Below are 20,326 nucleotides of genomic sequence, written 5' to 3'. Positions count from 1 at the left end.
TACTTGGACTTTTTATATTTTTTTCCCTCCAGCCCTTCTTCCTCTCTGGGCTGGCTTTCTTCAAGCTCCTCTTCCCCCTCCACACCCTCCTTAATCCCTCACTCTCTGTTTCGCCTTTGCTTCCCTTTCTGCACTTTCCTCTTTCTTTGTCTTCCAAGGAGCCCATCCCTGTCCTGCATGCCTTGATGAAGTAAACCCACTGGGGCAAAAGTTCTACCCCCACACGCCTCTTGCCGCTTCTCTGCTGGTTTTGGCAGGCCGTGTGGTTTTTAAATACCCACTGTTTGCAGGTATTGCCTAGCACCATAGAGCAGGTAAAGCATAAATGGATACAGCGGTAGAAATCAAATCCGGTTTCAGCTCTGACTGTGTATACATCTATTCACACATACGTATCTGTGCAAACACACATGCTCACACATGAGTTACCCAGAGGTGAACCAAGGAAGTGAATTTGGAGACGTGCGAGACTGAGCCTTATGGAAAGACTAGAGAGGAAAGCCTTCTTGATAGAAGGAACAGTAACCATTCTGTATGTATGTTCAGTTCAGTTCAGTTCAGTTCAGTCGCTCAGTTGTGTCTGACTGCAACCCCATGAATCGCAGCACGCCAGGCCTCCCTGTCTGTCACCAACTCCCGGAGTTCACTCAGACTCACGTCCATCGAGTCAGTGATGCCATCCAGCCATCTCATCCTCGGTCGTCCCCTTCTCCTCCTGCCCCTAATCCCTCCCAGCATCAGAGTCTTTTCCAATGAGTCACCTCTTTGCATGAGGTGGCCAAAGTACTGTAGCTCAAATGGTAAAGAATCTGCCTGCAATGCAGGAGACCAGGGTTCGATCTCTGGATTGGGAAGTTCCTCTGAAAAAGGGAATGGCAACCCACTTCAGTATTCTTGCCTGGAGAATTCCATGGGCAGAGAAGCCTGGCAGGCTATAATCTGTGGGATCGCAAAGAGTCAGACACGACTGAGCAACTAACACATCATTCCCTCCAAAGAAATCCCAGGGCTGACCTTCAGAATGGACTGGCTGGATCTCCTGTATGCAATGAGTGCCAACTATGGACAGAAAGTTATGTGCCCTAGATATAGAAGCAAGTAGGGGTTGATCCTGTCCTCAGGGAGCTTCTGGTTTGGCTGTAGAGATCAACAAGTAAACGAGGTAGAAGTGGTTAGCCCAGGAGTGGGGAGTGAAGAAGTGAGATGAACAGATCAAGTATGTGCAATATATGGCAAGTATATGGCGAGCCATGCTGGGGACTTTTCCTTTGGATTTTGAAAAATAACTGATGCTCAGGACTTCACTGGTGGTCCAGTGGCTAAGACTCAACATTCCAATATAGGGTGCCTCAGGTTCGATGCAGAGAAGGCGATGGCACCCCCACTCCAGTACTCTTGCCTGGAACATCCCATGGACGGAGGAGCCTGGTAGGCTGAAGTCCATGGGGTCGCTAAGACTTGGACACGACTGAGGGACTTCACTTTCACTTTTCACTTTCATGCATTGGAGAAGGAAATGGCAACCCGCTCCAGTGTTCTTGCCTGGAGAATCCCAGGGACGGGGGAGCCTGGTGGGCTGCCGTCTATGGGGTCGCACAGAGTCGGACACGACTGAAGTGACTTAGTAGTAAGTGACTGGCCATAAAAACTCCAGCACCACATTCATCTGAGGGATACTCCCGGCGAAGGCGACTGATTTTGCCATTCTCATCCACCTTATAGTATTTCAGAACAGCCAGTTTAAGCTTCTTTCTCTTAGGCTTGTTCTTCTTGGGAGTGGTGTAAGACTCCTTCCTTTTCATAGCACCACCACGAAGTCTCAACACTAGACGAAGAGTGGACTCCTTTTGAATGTTGTAGTCAGACAAAGTACGTCCGTCTTCCAGTTGCTTGCCAGCAAAGATCAGTCTTTGCTGGTCAGGAGGAATTCCTTCCTTATCCTGGATCTTGGCCTTTACATTTTCTGTTGTATCCGAGAGCTTGACCTCAAGAGTGATCGTCTTCCCCGTCAGGGTCTTCACGGAAATCTGCATCTTGGTGGCGGTTCCACCGCAGATGGCGGATCCAAAAAAGCTAGATAGGTTTCTGAGTGTCTTTTTTAATCCATAGACATTTGGGGGGTTTATTATATAACCCTAATCTGATAAATCAGGTATTTGGGGAGATTCAGATACTAGTAGATTATTCAGAACTTCCAAAGCACTTCTCTCCAAATGAGTACGTGATTGAATATATGGGAGAAGAAATGTCTATCACTGTACTTTAATACCATGTACTTTTCATATATTTAACCCTAAAGCAGTTTTCTTAGCAGTTTTTCTTTTTCTGTCCTGCATCTGTAATGTTTGCTTGGAAATATAATTTAACTACTTTTTAAAAACAGCTTTATTGACCTATAACTCATATACCATGCAATTCACCAATAACAATTTTATAGCTCAGTGGTTTTCAGTGTAGTGTATCCAGAGAGCCGTGCAACGGTCACCGCAGTGAGTGTTAGGAGTATCTGCATCACTCTGAAAAGAAACCCCATACTCATTAGCAGTCGCTTCTCATTTCCCCACAAGGCCCTGTCCTAGGCAACCACTGATCTACTTTCTGACTCTCTAGATGAGTCTCTCCTATATAAATGGAATCATACAACACGTCGTATTTTGTAACTCACTTCGTTTATTTGGCATAATGTTTTCACGGGTCAGCCACATTATAGCACCATTTCATTCCTTTTTATGACTGAATGATACTCCAGTGTATGACAGTATCACATTCTGTTTAGCCCTTTCTCAGTTGATGGGCATCTGGGTACTTCCTTCCTTTTGGTTATTATGAATATGAATATGCTTTGTACATTCATGTACTGTTTTTTGTAAGGACATCTGTCCTTAGAGATTTTTGTAAGGACATTTCAGTACTCCTTGGGTATATGTCTAGGTGTCATTTTTAACTTCACTGATAACAGCTTTCGAACTGAACATGAGTTACAAGTATAAAAGAGCAGACATTCTTCTGGGTAATATTTTCCGAAAGGTCATTTTGTGAACATGGAAAATTCCTCTACTAGTCAAGAAAAGCAGTTCAAGCATAACTGCGGTCAAATGCAGGTTACAGAGGTGTTCTATAGGGTGTATAGGGTGATCCATGACACTCTCGTCTTTTTAGTACAATGAAAATATTGTAACTAAATGAAATCTTTGATCTTCCATTATGCATGAATCATTTCCTTCCTATAACAGACATATCACCATATATGTCTTGTCTGCTAGAAAACATATCCTACTTCTAAACATTATTTTGTACCATCCATTGAGATTATGAATAATATTTGTATGTTCTTTTAGTTGTTTGTTTGAAAAGGCATGTAGTCTGAAACTTGGTCCCCTTTTGTAATTTGACCCAAGAAAATTCACTTCACTGATAATGGTGAGCAAGTTTTTTGCTAAACTTACATTCAGAAGAGGAAAGGATATTGCCAATTCAGAATGAGTTAATCTTCACTAGGAAAATTTGACATTCACTTTTTGTTTTCTTGATGATAAGAGTGTTCAGCGTTATAACAGATGGGCCTGCTAAGTCGCTTCAGTCATGTCCGACTCTTTGCGACCCCAGGGACTGTAGCCCGCCAGGCTCCTCTGTCCATGGGATTCTCCAGGCAAGAATACTGGGGTGGGTTGCCATTTCCTTCTGCAGGGGACCTTCCCAACCCAGAGATCCAGCCTGTGTCTCTTGCATCTCCTGCACTGGGAGGCAGGTTCTGGTGCCAGGAAGCCCCATTACAGATGTAGAGAATATATAGTGACTCCAGAGGAATGACTGTTAGGTTTGACTTGGGCAACCACCACACTGACAGACGTCCTCTTCCTTTCTTACACATCATGCTGAATATTTTACCTTATCATCTGTGAGTAATAGTGGCCAGAACAAGGAACACCTACCGCATGTAAGTGTGAGAAAGCCTCTGTGTTTAGCCGCTCCTTATTATGGGTCTACTATAAGCTGGACGTTTTTACAGATGAAGCAATCGAGGTTTAAAGAGGCTAAATGACTTTCCTAAGGTCTTACATGGAGAAGTGGCTGAGTAGGGGTTCGTACCCAAAACAGTCTATCACAAAGTCTATGCCCTTTCCCCAGTCAGCATATATCCTGAGAAACCAACATGGTATGGGGTTGGGGGGAGTATTAAGGCTTGCATATGTGCGTGCTGAGTCGCTCAGTCGTGGCCAGCTTTGCGACCCCATGGGCTATAGCCCACCAGGTTCCTCTGTCCATGGGGATTCTCCAGGCAAGAACCTGGAGTGGATTACCATGCCCTCCTCAAGGGGCTCTTCCTGACTCAGGGATCAAACTCTCATCTCTTAGGTCTCCTGCGCTGGCAGGCGGGTTCTTTACCACTAGCACCACTTGGAAGCCCATGTTAAGGCTTAACCTCTCACAAATTTAAGAAAGCCTTAGAGAAATCCTTGGTTTTTTAAAAAAAACCCAAGGTCTACATTTATTTTGGTACAACGGTGATATGAAAGGGAAAATGACTTTGCTGTGGTTTGAAATGAATGCAGTTTGCCAGTGTATTTTGTAGAAATCTCCCTTTGGTTAGGAAAAAGAGAAAAAAGTTTATATGTATAAATAAAAATGTATGCCTTTCATAGAATTTATTTTACCAGCATCAACTATTATCAAGTATAATGATGAAGAAAGATATTCGAATACTCGGAAATCATGTAAAATCTTCTTATATAAAAACATAGCCATGTTCCGTTTCAGATGTTTTCCTCCAGATATTACGTATCTTGTCAAATAAGTTGGCTTCAAAGGGTAGCATGGCAAAGTCCTACTGGAAGTTTATCTGGGAATTCAAAATAGAAGGAGGCTCAGGGGCATGAGAAACAGAAGGAGAGTTTATGCAACAGACCGTGGAAGTTCCAGAGACTGTGGAGAAAATCTTTTGGAGAAAAAGGAGGCTCGTAAACGAGAGGAAGAGAAAGGGGATGTAGGCATAAAATTGGAAATGGATTCATGCGACTTAGATTGAACAAAGGTCCTTAAATAACATTTGTGCACTGCTCCCCAACCACTTGGTTAAACTCCTGAAAAGCATTATGGCTAGCAATCCCACTACCTGTCAGATACCCAGAGCAAACCCTAATTCAGAAACATACATGTACCCCAGTGTTCACAGGAGCACTCTGTACATTAGCCAAGACACAGAAGCAGCTTAAATGTCCATCAGCATAGAAATGGATAAAGAAGACGTGGTGCATATATACAGTGGAACATTACTCAGCCATTAAAAGGAACTGTAGGGTTTTATATAGTAAAAAGCATAAAAATTACCTTACGTAATGCTCTGTATAATAAAAGGATTTTTTAACATGTTAATCCAGTAAAGCAATTGCACTCTTTATTTTTGGACATTTTTGGTAATAGTAATCTTTCTATTTCATTATTTAATCTCCCATTCCAAAATATGTATATAGGCATTCTTTTTAAAAATATAAAGACAGGCTTCATATTTCCTACCTTCAACAGAATGTCTCTGTTGATAACTATGTTTTTAAGTAATTAGTCCAAACGAATTCATATGTCACCTGGGAGTCTTATGTCCAAAACCAGGCAAAATAGGATCGCTTTGTGGGTCTCTCCCCGCTCCCACAGTGATTTTTTTTTTGATGTATCACTATCTTTTAAAAAAACTATTTGTCTAATTTATTAATTTAGCTGTGCTGGGGTCTTAAGTTGTAACAGTTGAACTCTTAGTTGTGGCATGTGGGATCTAGTTCCCTAAGCAGGGATCAAACCCAGTCCCCCGACTGGGAGAGTAGAGTCTTAGCCACTGGACCACCAGGGAAGTCCCTGTATGATTTTATCTTTGATGAGGTTCTGTCTCATGAATATAAGAGAGCATTCCTCTTCCATTTTCATTCTTCAAGGGGAGCCTCCATAAGTGCCCCCTAGGATTTCCACGAGAGGTAGATTCTTAGGCAGTGGGAGGAAACAGCATTTAAAATTCCTGTGGCCCTCCTCAGATTGTCTCTATCTGCCCACCTCTATCTTGGTCTCAGTCTTCCGGTCTTTCTGTGTCTTTTATTCTCCCCTGTCTTGCTCCTTCAACCCTTTACTTCCTTCCCGCTTAACTCTAGTTTATGGTAATAAAGAACCAACCAAGTCCGACTCATACTTGTGTGTGTGTTAGCAGTTGTTCAAGGCAGTGACCACTAAACCAAAGATTGTGATCAAAGATTATGTTCATATTTGTCCACCTAAAATATGCCATAAATTATATGAATTGAAGCCTATTTATCTCAGCTAATCTGAAGGAGGAAGAAATATTCAAAATAATCTCGATGAAAATATCAGTCCCGTATGTTTCTTCAGTTCGTGGTGCGTGCATACCAGATGCAGCTGAGACCTCTTACCAAAGAGCCTTATTTAAAGATAGACTAAGGTCCTTGTTAGTCGCTCAGTCACGTCTGACTCCTTGAGAACCCATGGACTGAAGCCCACCAGGCTTCTCTGTCCATGGGCTTATCCAAGCAGGAATACATGAGTGGGTTGCCATTCCCTTCTCCAGGGGATCTTCTCGACCCAGGGACTGAACCTGGGTCTCCTGCATTGCAGGCGGATTCTTTACCATCTGAGCCTCCAGGGAAAGTCCTTAGGGAGATCTTCTCACATCTCCATATGCCACCATAGCACAGCCAGGAGTTCATCATGATGAAAAGTTTCATCTCTCCTCTTAACCCACTGGCCTTCTCCATAATCCTGATGTACATAGCATCGTTTATCATAAAACCAGATCATACAGACTATTCCAAATTTTCAGCCAGAAACCGAATAGGTGATCTTAAGAATTTGATCACATGACCACCCTCCAGTTAGGCCTAATGCCCCTTCTCTTGTCTTTTGACTATTTCTTTGCATCTAAAGATCCAGAGATCCAATGTATAGAAGCTAAATTGCCAGCAGTCAGGGTCAGTCGCTCCATATAACTCAAGCCAACCCATATCTGCTGCAAAGACAAATTAATAGACCTAAGAATCGCACACCAAGGCTTCCTAAGGTGGCAAAGGCAATTTGAGTTCTATGTTGTTTTGTAGCCCCTGAGTTTCTAGTATGCCCTGGCATGTTTTGCTGAATACTCACGGAAGATTGGTTATGGTCCAGCCCTCCTGCTTGCTGCCCTCATTAAAGGAAGCCAAAGTGACGAGGCAGTCCTAACGCGAGAATGCAGGGCACTTTTCACTTCATGGGCCAAGTCCAACCAATAGAGATAAGACTGCAAGTTCTTACAGTACGGTAGATGACCTGACTTGAAAGTCCTCTGTTAAAACACGTAGCAAATGTAAGATAAGATAGAGCAAGCTCAAATACATAGTGGAAGCAGCAAAAGAAAAAAAAAAAAAGTTAGAATATTGCCAAGGGACAAAAACAAGAGGAGAGCTGAAAACTAAAACAGTAAGGACAAGAGCACTACCGTTACAGCCGAGCTTCAGGCTGAGGTCTCAGAACCCACCCCTAAGAAAGAGACGTTCTTACGCCTTTGCCTGGAAAACATCCATTCAAGTTAATCTGCTTTGTTTCCCAACAGCTATGCCAACATACTTATTTTAAACTGCTCCATAATCCTCACAAGTCATTTCACTCATGCTTGTGTATACCAGTTGTTCTCATGAAGGGTGAGGGGCTTGGCATGTTGACATAGCAACTTAACCAGCTCAGCAGATTAGACTGATGCTCCCAGAGCCTCTGTGCTTGCTGGCCTGGCACCCTCACCTCTCCAGCCATCTCAGATACTTGCTTAACAAGGAGGGGACTTTTGTTCCTGTTCCCAAACCTAATGCCGGCTATACTTAGCTTTATATATTTATACTTTAAATCTTAAGGAAATAGGTGAGTGTGAAAAGAAAGAGAACTGTTGATTCTGTGCAACTTGAGTTCTGTGCATCCCAAAGAGTTAAAAGGTGATGTATCCACGAAGATGTGTGAGCTGAACAGCTATAAAGGATTGGGCTGTAGGAAGAATTTAAAGATCTAGAAGGGCCATCAGTCACAGTAGGTTTTTATGAAGAGGATAGAAAGCCTTGATCTGGTGAATTGCTTTGTTCCTTGTTCAGGTAGAGCAAGAATTTAAAGATAGTTGGACGCTTGCAAAGCAATGTAAGAATCCCATAGACAGACTTCCCTGGTAGTCTGGTGGTTAAGAATCCACCTGCCAGTGCAGAGGACATGGGTTGGATCCCTGGTTCAGGAAGATTCCACATGCCAAGGGGCAGCTAAACCCGCGCACCACAAGTACAGCGTGAGTCCGCGTGCCCTAGAGTCTGAGCTCCGCAACAAGAGAAGCCCGCACAGTCAGAAGCCCTCATACTGCAAGTAGAGAAAGCCAGCGTGCCGCAACGAAGACCCAGCACGGCCATTAACAAACAAACAATTCTTTATAAAAACCCATAGGCACCCACTTACAAGACATCAGGTTCTCTACAAAGTGCTCGTCAAGGGCCCCTGTGCTGCGTCACCCCAGAGGCTCAGCTAAAGTGACTGTCTGTGATTGCAGAGAACATTAGTAACCAAAGTCAAAGTATTACAGCATAGTAATGAAGCATCCGGGCTTTGGGGCAGAGCAGACCTGGTTTAAATTTTAAGTCTGCAATTTGTTATGAGTGCTTAGAAGTCATGAAACTTCTCCAGTCCTCAGTTTCCCCATCAGAAAATAGGGATGATAGGAATGCTGTCTTGCTCCTGACGTTTTTGTGAGAATTGAAGGAGATGATGTTAGGGCAGCCCATGGCAGTGTGGCAGGTACAACACCAGTGCTGTATGAATCATAGCTGTTAAGAGCCCATTATTGAGCTTTTCAGAAACTTTTGCTTCTCACCTTGCTATCTTTTAAGACCTCTCTGGATGTCTTTTAGAACCCAACCCCATAACTTCTTTAATGTTTATTTATTTGGCAGTGCCAGGTCTTAGTTGCAGGATGTGGGATCTTCAGTGGCGGGAAGCAAAGTCTTCGTTGCAGCATGTGGGGGATCTAATTCCCTGACTAGGGATCGAGCCCAAGCCCACTGCCCTGGGAGCACGGCCTCTCAGTCAACCAAAATTCTTCACTAATTTGGCTGCATGAGTGATGTCTGTGTTCGTTTGCTAGGGTTGCTGCAACAAAATACAGGAGACTTGAGTGGCTTCAACGAGAGAAGTCTGTTTTCCGACAGTTCTGGAGGCTGAAAGCCCAGGATCAAGGTGTCAGATGGTTGGGTTTCTCTGCGAGTGCTCTCCTTGGCTCGCCTTCTGCTGTGTGCTCATGTTACCACTTCTCTGTGGGCACACGTGCCTCTGGATTCCTCATCTCAGAAGGACTCCACTCAGGCCGGATTGGAGCCCATCCTTGTGACCTCATTTGTCACTTTCACTTTTCACTTTCATGCACTGGAGAAGGAAATGGCAACCCACTCCAGTGTTCTTGCCTGGAGAATCCCAGGGACTGGGGAGCCTGGTGGGCTGCTGTCTTTGGGGTCGCACAGAGTCGGACACGACTGAAGCGACTTAGCAGCAGTAGCAGCATCACTTTAAATTAGGCTTCCCTGGTGGTTCAAATGGTGAAGAATCCGCCTGCAATGCAGGAGACCTGGATTCAATCCCTGGGTTAGGAAGATCCCCTGAAGAAGGAATGGCAACCTACTGCAGTGTTCTTACCTGGAAAACTCCATGGACAGAGGAGCCTGGCGGGCTACTGTCCATGGGGTCACAAAGAGTCAGACACAACTGAGTGACATTTTAGAGGCTATATCTAAATACAGTCTCATTCTGAGGCACTGGGGTTGGGCTTCACCATGAATTGGGGGTTGGGGGGAAGCAAACACTATCTAACTCGTGACGCCACAAATAAATTATCTTCCACTGCATTGGAAAATAACCATTGTTGAGAATTCCCTAGCACCTGTGGTTTAGGGCTCCACATGTCCACAGAAGGGGCCACCAGTTTGATCCCTGGTCTGGGAACTAAGATCCCGCAAGCTGTGGTGTGGCTAAAAATAAAAAGAAAAGAATGATTTTCAAGAGCAATGGCCTGAATGGAAAGTATGGTTGAGGAATTTTAAGGTGTCTTCTAGCCACTAAACTGCAGTGACTTTGCAGCTTCTATAGCAAGTTAATGTGTTGTGTGTAAAAATATTTAAGAGGTCCAGTTTAAGGCCTTATAATTGATATGTAATATTTTTTAAATATCTCTGATAATAGGCAGCACGTATTTTTAAAAACACATGGCTGTTGAGAAATACCTTTTGGTGTCATTCATTGAACCAGGAGTTAGGGAACTTTCATGTGTGTACCATAGGATATGTAAAATAAAGTGTGTATTAACTGGACACCGGTTCAGGGTTAAAGGTCAGGGGACACACCGAGAAAACTCCCTGCTCTCTGCTTAAGAAAGTGCCAGAAATGTCCCCAAGTGAGTTCACTTGTCCCCAGGTGAGTTGTCAGTTAAATGCTCGGTAATGAGATAATGAGGCTTGCGTGGTCACGATTGCCTCTGAAGCCCAGAGTTAGGATTTTGAACTTGCGATAGTTAGCTGTCATAAAACTGGGAGAAAGGGATGTGGTATAATCAGGAAAAACAGCCCCATAGGTGGCCCACTGCAGCATTCCAGACAAGTGGAAGGGGAGAGACCATGAGGAAGTACTGTGATGACAGAGCGATATTAAAGAAAGGCACTCCACCAGGAAACAAGCTTTTAGTTACCAAAGGGGAAAAGTGAGGAGGAAGGGATGAATCAGGAGTATGAGGTTAACAGATGCAAACTACTGTATGTAAAATAGATGTGGACCTACTGTATACCACAGGAAACCATATTCAGTATCTTGTAATAACCTATGCTGCTGCTAAGCCGCTTCAGTCGTGTCCAACTCTGTGCGACCCCAGAGACGGCAGCCCACCAGGCTCCCCCGTCCCTGGGATTCTCCAGGCAAGGATACTGGAGTGGGTTGCCATTTCCTTCTCCAGTGCATGAAAGTGAAAAGTCAAAGTGAAGTCGCTCAGTCGTGTCCGACCCTTCGCGACCCCGTGGACTGCAGCCCGCCAGGCTCCTCCATCCATGGGATTTTCCAGGCAAGAGTACTGGAGTGGGGTATAATGGAAAATAATTTAAATATATGTTTATATACATGCTGGGCTTCCCCAGTTGCTCAGCGAGAAAGAGTCCACCTGCACACTGTTTACAATAGCCAGGACATGGAAGCAACCTAGGTGTCCATCGGCAGACAGATGGATAAGGATGTGGTGGGACATATATACAATGGAATATCACTCAGCTATAAAAAAGAACATGTTTGAGTCAGTTCTAATGAGCTGGATGAAACTGGAGCCTATTATACTGAGTGAAGTAAGTCAGACAAAGAAACACCAATACAGTATATTAACGCATATATATGGAATTTAGGAAGACAGTAACATCGATCCTATAGGCAAGACAGCAGAAGAGACAAAGATGTAAAGAACAGACTTTTGGACTCTGTGGAGAAGGCAAGGGTGGGATGATTTGAGAGAACAGCATTGAAACGTGTGTATTACCATATGTGAAATAGATGACCAGTGCAAGTCCGATGCATGAAGCAGGGCCCTCAAAGCCGGTGCTCTGGGACAACCCAGAGGGATGGGGTGCGGAGGGAGGTGGGAGAGGGGTTCAGGTTGGGGGGACACGTGCACCCATGTGTGAGTCATGTCGCTGTATGGCAAAAACCACCACAATATTGTCAAGAAATTACTCTTCAATTAAAATAAATAGATGAAATTTTTAAAAAAGAATCCGCCTGCAATGCAGGAGACCCGGGTTCGATCCCTGGGTTGGGAAGATCCCCTGGAGAAGGAAATGGCAACCCACTCCAGTATTTTTACCTGGAGAACCCTATGAACAGAAGAGCCTGGAGAGCTACAGTCCTTGGGGTCACAGAAGGTCAGGCATGACTGAAGCGACTGAGCATGCACGCATACATACGTTCATACATATATATAGAGAGAGAGAGAGAGTTGGAAAACTTTGCTGTACGCTTGAAACTAATATTATAAATCAACTGTACTTCAATTACAGAAAAAGGAAGGGTTCTCTGAGAAGGATCTGACCAAGAGTAATTTCAAAGAATTCCATATACCTCTGGTTTGAGACTTAAGATAGTGATGGGTTCCATCCGATCCCAAAGTTAAACAGAACTTTGAAGCCAGGGCCTGTATATGATGGTGGCAGTGTTGTTACAGTGACTAAGACTAGGATACTCAGGAGGGGGTTCCCTGGTGGCCCAGTGGTTAAGAATGCACCTGCCAGGCCAGGGGATATGGGTTCAATCGGTGGTCCGGGAAGCTCCCACATACCGCAGAGCAGCTAAGCCTGTGCACTGCAGCTGCTGAGCCCACGTGCTGCAAGTACTGAAGCCCTTTCACCCTAGAGCCCGTGCTCCACAACAGGGAAAGCCCGCACGCATTAACAAAGACCCAGCACAACCAAAACTAAAAATAAACAAGTAAAAAAAAAAAAAAAAGGATACCCAGCATGGGAGTGAGGCACCACCAGATATTCACAATCAATCCTTACCATAAGGAGAATGCAAAAAAATCCTTCATTTACGAAAGGTTACTTATTCCCCACCCAAAGAATATTTTGGTTTCTGTTAAATAATCATCAGGACAAACAGGACTGAACTGTAACCGGAGAAAACTCCTTGTTTAACGTTTGTCTTTCTTTCAGGCCTCTTTTTCGTGGAAGTTCAGATGTCGACCAGCTAGGAAAAATCTTGGAGTAAGTAGTACCTGTAATTAATTTTACACCCGTGTCTGTAGCATTAGAACATTTACGGTGACCTTCCTCTGACGTTCATATAATACGTTTATCTCTTGTCTCTCCTTTCCCAAGCTGCTGCTGCAGACACTGTTACTATTTGTGTGGTGAGTGGGGATGTGGTAGACGTGCCGTTTCGTGCAGAGCCCGTCATGACGTGTGGCCTGACTGCTCTGCCCTGGAAGCTTGTGTGTTGCTCGTGTGGCTCTTTTGGCAGCTCCCCTTTGCTTGGCTGAGCTCCCGTTCTTTAGTTCTGTTGTGTTGTCTGCTTGGGGTCTTTTCAGATGCTTCCACCATCAGAGGGTGGGGCGCGCAGCCTAGTAACCCATCCTTATTCACTGGGCTTCGTGTCCCCATTGAACATCCTGTAATCAGCCAGGTTGGCTTTGCATTGTTTGGTTTTGTCTTCCTGGGCAAAGGATGGTCTGCTACTCAATTGATTTTTCTTTGAAACACTGAAAAAGGAAATAAGAATCCTAGGTTCCATTCCTCTATCTGTGGCTAAAGAGCGATGCAGTCTTGAGAAGATCACTTCGAACACTGGGTAGAGGACTTACCTGGTGCCCAGTGTTACATAAAAAATGCTTGTAAGAATGCTGGCTCTTGCTGTAATTCATTAATTGTTTCATCTTTTTGTTCTTCTTCACCTGAGAAGTGACACTTAGAGGTCCTTCCTTGTGCTCGAATTCTTTGGTTCCAGTTGTCTGTGACGTAGCTTCTTGATGATTTTCAGAGTGGCAATATGTGTTTGCGTGTTTGTGCATGTGAGGCTGTGGATGCTTCTGTGTGTCTAGAATGTGAAGAAGAGGCTTTTCTTCTCCCAGAGCATGCAATAGGGCATCCTTTGCCGAGCTCCATCAGGACTGGAGTGACAAGAAAAGAAATGGGAGTTCTAGAACCAAAAATAGCTCCAGTCATTGGTCTGTACCATTTGATAGGAATCCCCATGGTTATTATGATATTCAGGCTGCAAAACTGATAAAAAGGCATTATATTTTAACACTGTCGTCTCGTGCATAGCTGCTGAAGACACTTGGGATAAAACGGGAACCTGAGTTTGTTCTTTTGGTGACTAGAAGCAGCTGCAGCAGGCTTCTGCGAGTGCCAACCTCACTGCTGAGTGTCAGACCCAGTGGCTTTCAGGCCTGAAAAGTACATGCGCTCCTTTCACTGTCTGGGGGCTTCCCAGGTCTAGGACAGGTACCACAGCGACTGCCCCTGCCGCTGCTACTGTCCACTCTGTAGGATGGACCAACTCAGGACCAAACCTGCACGAGACTCTGCTTCTGGATGTCCGGTTCTCCGGTCATTCAGGGATGAACTCCCATCTGTTCTTTCCTATCCCTGTTGAGTATGTTTTGCGTGCATGTGATCGTGAAGAGGAAACCGTGAGAGTCAGGCCTACCCGTGACCCTCCTGTTAAAAGTAAGAACACTCTTGACTGAAGCCAGCTTGCCAGACCCCGAAGTCCTTGACGTGCTTTTTCTAGCTGACCCCGTTTGGGTGTTCTGTCTGCCTCCAGCGCCCTTCTTAACACTGCTGGTGCCCCAAGTGCGTGAAGCCCATGAGATGGACCAGAAGGAACCTCTGACAGACACATTTGATTGAAGCCAGTTCCACTTCTGGCAAAGGCCTGAGATCTCGGTTGCCCATAGAAAAGAAGCCGTGACGCTCGATACGTTTTGTGCCTTTAGATTGTACTTCTTGATTTCTGGCCTTGCGTCACTGTAATTCTGTTCAGTTTCCTCCGAAGGCTTTCGCTACTTTGGCATAGAGAAAAGGGACAATGCTGCACCCTAGTGTCCCTTTGAAGTACTTGAAAAATAATTTCTATCCCAGCCATTCATGCCATTTATAGGTTTTGTGGGCTTCCCTTGTGGCTCAGCTGGTAAAGAATCCACCTGCAATGCAGGAGACCTGGGTTTGATCCCTGGGTTGGAAAGATCCCCTGGAGCAGGGAAAGGCTACCCCACTCCAGTATTCTGGCCTGGAGAATTCCATGGACTGTATAGTCCATGGGGTCGCAAAGAGTTGGGACACAACTGAGCGACTTTCACTTTTATAGGTTTTGTGCTTTCCAATACAAATGTCAACTTTTAAGGCTTATATTCAGCTTGATCCAAATACTGAAATTCGATGCAAGCCCTTTTGAATGGACCTATTAGAATTTCACAACACTCATGTATGGACCATAAAAGTTCATAATAGATATTAAACTGAATATATTTTAAAGGGAAGCCATATTCACATTCTCTTAAGGGGAAAAGTCTTTCTGTGTTTAGGAAGATTTATACTTTCAAAGGACAGCAAGTACTTTGAAAGTGAAACTGAGTGCTTTTAATCCGTGCCATTTTAGAGCATTTTTAAGAGCAGAGTCACAGTAAAATGGAAATAAAATACTGGATTTGGAGTAAGCTCTCTCCAGCCTCTGGACTGAACTCTCTCTGTGTGGCTTTAACTGTTCATTTTATTCCTCATCTTAAGTTTCCCCACCTATATAATGAAAATAATAATATCTAAGCTATATGTCTCAGGAGGTGGTAGATTTTAAAACACTTTTAAAAGTTATTTATATACATTTTGGGACACTGTTTTTCTGAGAACTTTTGGCATTCAGCTGCCAACATTGCCAGATTTAACTCAACATAAATATATTCAAAACTGCAAATAAAAAAAGATTTTCAATTTGTACTAAGAGTTGTTATAATTGATTTCTAGGTAACTGGTAACAGTACACAAAAATATTGACATAAAAATGGCCAAAAAGCCAAAAATGAAAGAAAGAACAATGTTTTAAAGTTATTTAGTAAACATTCTTCTGTTCTTCCTCTGCCTGTCCCATTCTATCCAAACACACACACATTTTTTTTTTTAATAATTAATGGTAACATTCTCGCTGTCTTCTTTTTATTCGTATTCTAGACCTTGCTATTGAATTTGTTGCTCAAGTTGTCGTTTCCCTTCATCTGTTTCAGTAATTGTGTCTGTGAGTCTCTCTATCTGCCTCTGTAACCTGGCTCTCCCTGTATGTCTGACACGGGTTGGGTAACAGTGACTTTGACCAGACACCCTGTGGCAGGCGTCTGCTCTTCCCAGGTGAGAGACCTGTGACCTGGGCTCTGTCGAGGTAAGAGAAGGGAAACAAAGTCCTGCAGAAATCTTGTGGAATTTACCACTACCTGTTCCTACACCCTGGAGACCCATTCAGGAGAACACCCCAACCACACCACCACCCAGGCCTCTCAGGCCCAGTAAGTACTGGCCAAGAAGACCATAATGCCAGGCAGCACCATTTCTAACGGTAGTTGAAGAGTTTGCTCAGTATTTGAATAACCATATATTCTGTCCGCTAAACTCTTAATTTTTCTTGCGGTTGTGGTTTAGTCGCTAAGTTGTATCCGACTCTTTGCAACCCCACGGACTATAGCCCACCAGGCTCCTCTGTCCATGAGATTTCCCAGGGAAGAATACTGGAGCGGGTTGCCAGTTCTTTCTCCAGAGGATCTTCCTGACGCAGGGATTGAGCTGCATCTCTTAAATCTCCTGCCATTGGCAGGCAGATTCTTTACCGCTGCACCAACCAGGGTTCCGAATTAATCAGAGTCTATATGAGATATAAGCTCTTGCTCCCCCCGAATTTCCTTGTTCCACCCTACTTACTACCTGTATATAAGTTATAAGGAACATCTACATAATGTATAAGGCCACAGACCTACTAATAGTTGTGAAGAACCTTAAGTCACACACCCATAGAACTCATCAGTTGATATTTTCAGTGTGTTGCGACACATTGCCTGCACATTTTAGATTAATAACGTTATTTCCCTCTTATGATACTAGTGGGTAATGCATTGATATTGATATGCATTGATACGCAGTACGTTGATACTGATATTGACAGATCCTGTGTGCTAGGCATTGTGCTGTGCATTTTATAGAAATCATTGCTGATCCTTAACACCACAAATTATTATCCTTGTCATATAAATAAAGACTCACTGAGACACAGAAGTTACATAATTTGTTCTTACCTACCGATAAGGCAAGTTCAGGCTTTGAACCCAGTTCTGCCTGTTTCCAAAGCTTGTGCCGCTTTTATATCAGTTCTTTCTCTGCATTTCTGATCCTAGGATGAGTCTCAGAGGAAACAGATGATAACAGGTTTTTTAATGAATTGTTTGCTCACTTTGCAATAACAAAAAAATAATTGTAAAAGATATGTAAATAAGTGAAATTTATAATATGTAATAAAGAAGTTAAATTTGATATTAAATGATAAAATAGTGTTTGTGTTACACAGAACTAACATAGCTTTTAGCCTCATTTGGGGGGTCTGACTCTAATCTATGTAATTTCTGTTTGAGGACTCATTCTTTAACCCAAAAATGCAACCAAGTTTACGTGTCAACAAATCATGTTAGATGAGCATCCTAAAAGTGTGTCAATACAGGAGTGTTTGATCAGGACAGAAAAAGCTGTCTGGGGCATAAAGGAAAACATGATGTGCCCATGCGGGTCCCCTTTGAGTATTTAGATCCTAGTCTGACAGTGTTTCTGGGCTTCTTGGTAATAGTTTCCGTTTCTGTGTGATCTCATACATTTCACAGCTGCTGCCGGAGTGATCGCGTTTGTCTCTTCGCAGTGGCTTTTATAATTCTCCTGTGAGACTGCCCTCCGCCCCAGGATCACCGTACTGCAGTAGCACAGAGAAGAGTCCTGCCAGACAAGTGGTGGGCTCCTGGGGCTCTGAGTTCCCCCAGGCCCCTCCCTTAGACTTCACCCTCTTCTGGAATTGGTAGAAAAATCGCTTCAGCACAATAGCTCATGCTCACGTTCACCTGTGGTTCTTTTGTAGCGTGATTGGACTCCCAGGAGAAGAGGACTGGCCTAGAGATGTTGCCCTACCCAGGCAGGCTTTTCACTCAAAATCTCCTCAACCAATTGAGAAGTTTGTAACAGACATTGATGAACAAGGCAAAGACCTACTTCTGGTAAGTTCACCCAATGCAGGGTTGGTCTTCTCTGCGCTCATGATAGAACTCATCAGCTAATATTTTTAGTGTGCTGGTGATGCATTGCCTACACATTTTAGATTAATGACGTCACTTTCCTCTTAGGATGATAATGGGTAGTGCATTGATAATGATACGCATTGATCTTGCATTGATATGCAATGAACTGTTACTGCTATTGAGAAGTCCTACATCCACCCTGGGCGCTGGGCACAGCATCAGTTCAGCCTCACATGCCACAGCCTCACAGGACAGAGCCAGAATCTCTCTGCAGCTTTCATTTTTACCCCTGTGGCAGCTAGTGACTTTTGATTCTGCATTGTCTTCAGGTCCTATAGAAAGGGAAAGAGTCTGATTCACACCCTTTCATTCTGCCATTTTTTAATGTTCTTTTGAATGCAGCCTTAGAATCCTCTGGATTCGTCTAAACATATGCTTCAGTAGAAGTAAATATTATGTTTCCTTGTTTACACTTTCCTGCTACTTTAAGCAGCTTGTTTGGCATTTTAAATGTGTCTCTTCTTAAACAGGCACATCTTTAGAAAGATGTTTTTCCAAAGGAACCAAATAGCAAGACTCCTTCCAGTTACTGATTTATTTAAGAAGTATTGAACGTGCCCTGACATATAAAATACCTCACCAAAAACAAAGGTCTATGCCCTGTTTGAGACTCAAACTCATATACTTGGCTTTGTACATAATTCCCTGTACTTGGAGACCAGGGCAGAGTGGACAAATGTACCTCTTGGACTATTCCTGGTGTCTGGGACCCAGTGAGTAGTAATGAGTGTATTCTTTACCAGCCAAATGAGCAACCTTTGATATCTAGCCAAGAACGTGCTCCTAGACTCAGAGGAGCCAGGGCTCCCATTCTGTCAGTGTATTACAAATTTTAGGTACAGACCTAAGAGTCTATAAGTCCGAGGAGAAATGTTATGCTTCAGCTCGGTATGGACACAGCCATTGATTGGCCTGTTTGGAGAGCCATGGATTTTTCCCAGTGAAAGCCCTAACTCCATCTCCACCTGATGGCAGCTCATTTCCTGATGGTTAGGCAAAAGTTCCCTCCACTGCCAAATTACAGATGAGGACAGCCCTATTCCCTCCCTGCTGTTTCTTTGTAAGACACTCACTAAGGACTTTGGCCCTCATCCTTTGAGATAGATTAATTAGAAAGGAGAACATTCACCTAGACAAAGGCTCACTGTATACTGCGTACATACCCAGTGGTTTACCTGCTATTGAGGAAATTTCTTCCTTGATTTCTCTTACATTTCACAGCTCATTTGGGGGGTGGGGGGTCTGATTCTAATCTCATGTAATTATTGTTTGGGGAATCGTTCTTTAACCCAGAATGCAACCAAGCATGTATTTGCATTACCTTAAGAAAAGGAGATTTGATGGGTCGCTTTTGGTGGCCTGCAGATGGAGCGCCGTCCAGAGTACGTCACTGTTCTGTGCATCGCCTTCTCTTACCAATTCTGCTCTTCCCTGCCCTTCACTCCACCTCGTTGCTTCTTCTCGGTCCTGCTGTCTGTTCCCCTTAACATCAGCTGGTCTCTTGCCTACCAGAACTCACTAATTCACGGAGCCTTCCCACTGCAGTCCCTCTGCCAGCATTTTCCCTGCCTCTGTTCTCTTCATCTGATTCTTACAGAGAGGAATCTGGCTGGCACACCTCACCCTTTTGCTGCCAAACCATGGTATGTGTTGGTACCTAAGGCCAAGCTGCACTCCTGGCCCAGTCAGCTGTGCTAGGAGGGGGTGAGGACTACCTGATATAAAATATAGCCACCATAGGCTTTCCTTTTCAGCAGAAACTTTGAATGAAATGTTTCTCTTAGTAGATGGTTCTGGGTAGAGAGTCACAATGATGAACAACTTTAAGTAAAGTAACCCGCTGTTTCAGCTACTGGAACATCCAAAGACAGCCCCAAAGATTTCCTGGCCCCAACGTCAGTAGGAATGACCGAGAAGAACTTAAAATTTAAAGATAACAGACAATCCCATGTGTTCATTCAAGGTCCCCTGATAGCGGTGGTGGCTTTCAAAGTCAGACTACAGGTGCTAATCCAAAGAAGTAGCAGGAGACGAAAAAGGAGCAAAGAAACCTACCAAAGAGAGAAGGAAGTCGGGAGATAAGGAGTAGCAGCAGAGATTAGAAGAGCAGAGGAGAGGAATAAAAAGCAGAGCTTGGACTCCCCTGCTGGTCCAGTGGTTAAGAATCCGGCCATCAATTCAGGGGGACATGGGTTCGATCCCTAGTCTGGGAAGATCCCTCAAGCCACAGAGCAACTAAGCCCGTGTGCCGCAACTACTAAAGCCTGCATGCCCTAGGGCCCATGCTCCACAACGGGAGAGGCCACCGCAGTGAGAAGCCTGTGCACTACAGCTGGAGAAAGCGCCCACACGGCGGCAAAGACCCAGCACAGCCCACAGTCAATTTTAAAAACATTTAAAAAGCAGAGCCAGTAACATCATGACCAGCTAAGGGTTAAG

At 44.1% G+C, this 20,326-nt stretch overlaps 2 protein-coding genes across 5 annotated transcripts in view; one reads left to right on the top strand and one right to left on the bottom strand.

Moving 5' to 3' along the window:
* CDK6 (cyclin dependent kinase 6) overlaps nucleotides 1-20,326 on the top strand; it is a 263,408-nt gene that overhangs the window by 229,304 nt on the left and 13,778 nt on the right. For 3 of the 4 annotated variants that reach the window (XM_042248370.1, XM_027968446.2, XM_012177413.4), the window contains exons 6-7: nucleotides 12,726-12,776; nucleotides 17,671-17,806. In XM_042248370.1, coding sequence (XP_042104304.1) covers nucleotides 12,726-12,776; nucleotides 17,671-17,806 — 187 coding nt within the window. The remainder of the gene's footprint in view (nucleotides 1-12,725; nucleotides 12,777-17,670; nucleotides 17,807-20,326) is intronic. The other variant, XM_042248372.1, reaches the window with a different exon arrangement.
* LOC105614945 (ubiquitin-like) lies at nucleotides 1,569-2,074 on the bottom strand. Its single transcript, XM_027968447.3, has one exon. It carries the CDS (start codon nucleotides 2,031-2,033, stop codon nucleotides 1,584-1,586), a length of 450 nt encoding a protein of 149 aa, XP_027824248.3. The 5' UTR covers nucleotides 2,034-2,074; the 3' UTR covers nucleotides 1,569-1,583.

Source organism: Ovis aries, chromosome 4, assembly GCF_016772045.2.
Source record: "Ovis aries strain OAR_USU_Benz2616 breed Rambouillet chromosome 4, ARS-UI_Ramb_v3.0, whole genome shotgun sequence".
NCBI classification, from domain to species: domain Eukaryota; kingdom Metazoa; phylum Chordata; class Mammalia; order Artiodactyla; family Bovidae; genus Ovis; species Ovis aries.
The sequence above is the reverse complement of the archived record's forward strand: the minus strand, read 5'-3'. Positions and strand labels throughout refer to the sequence as shown.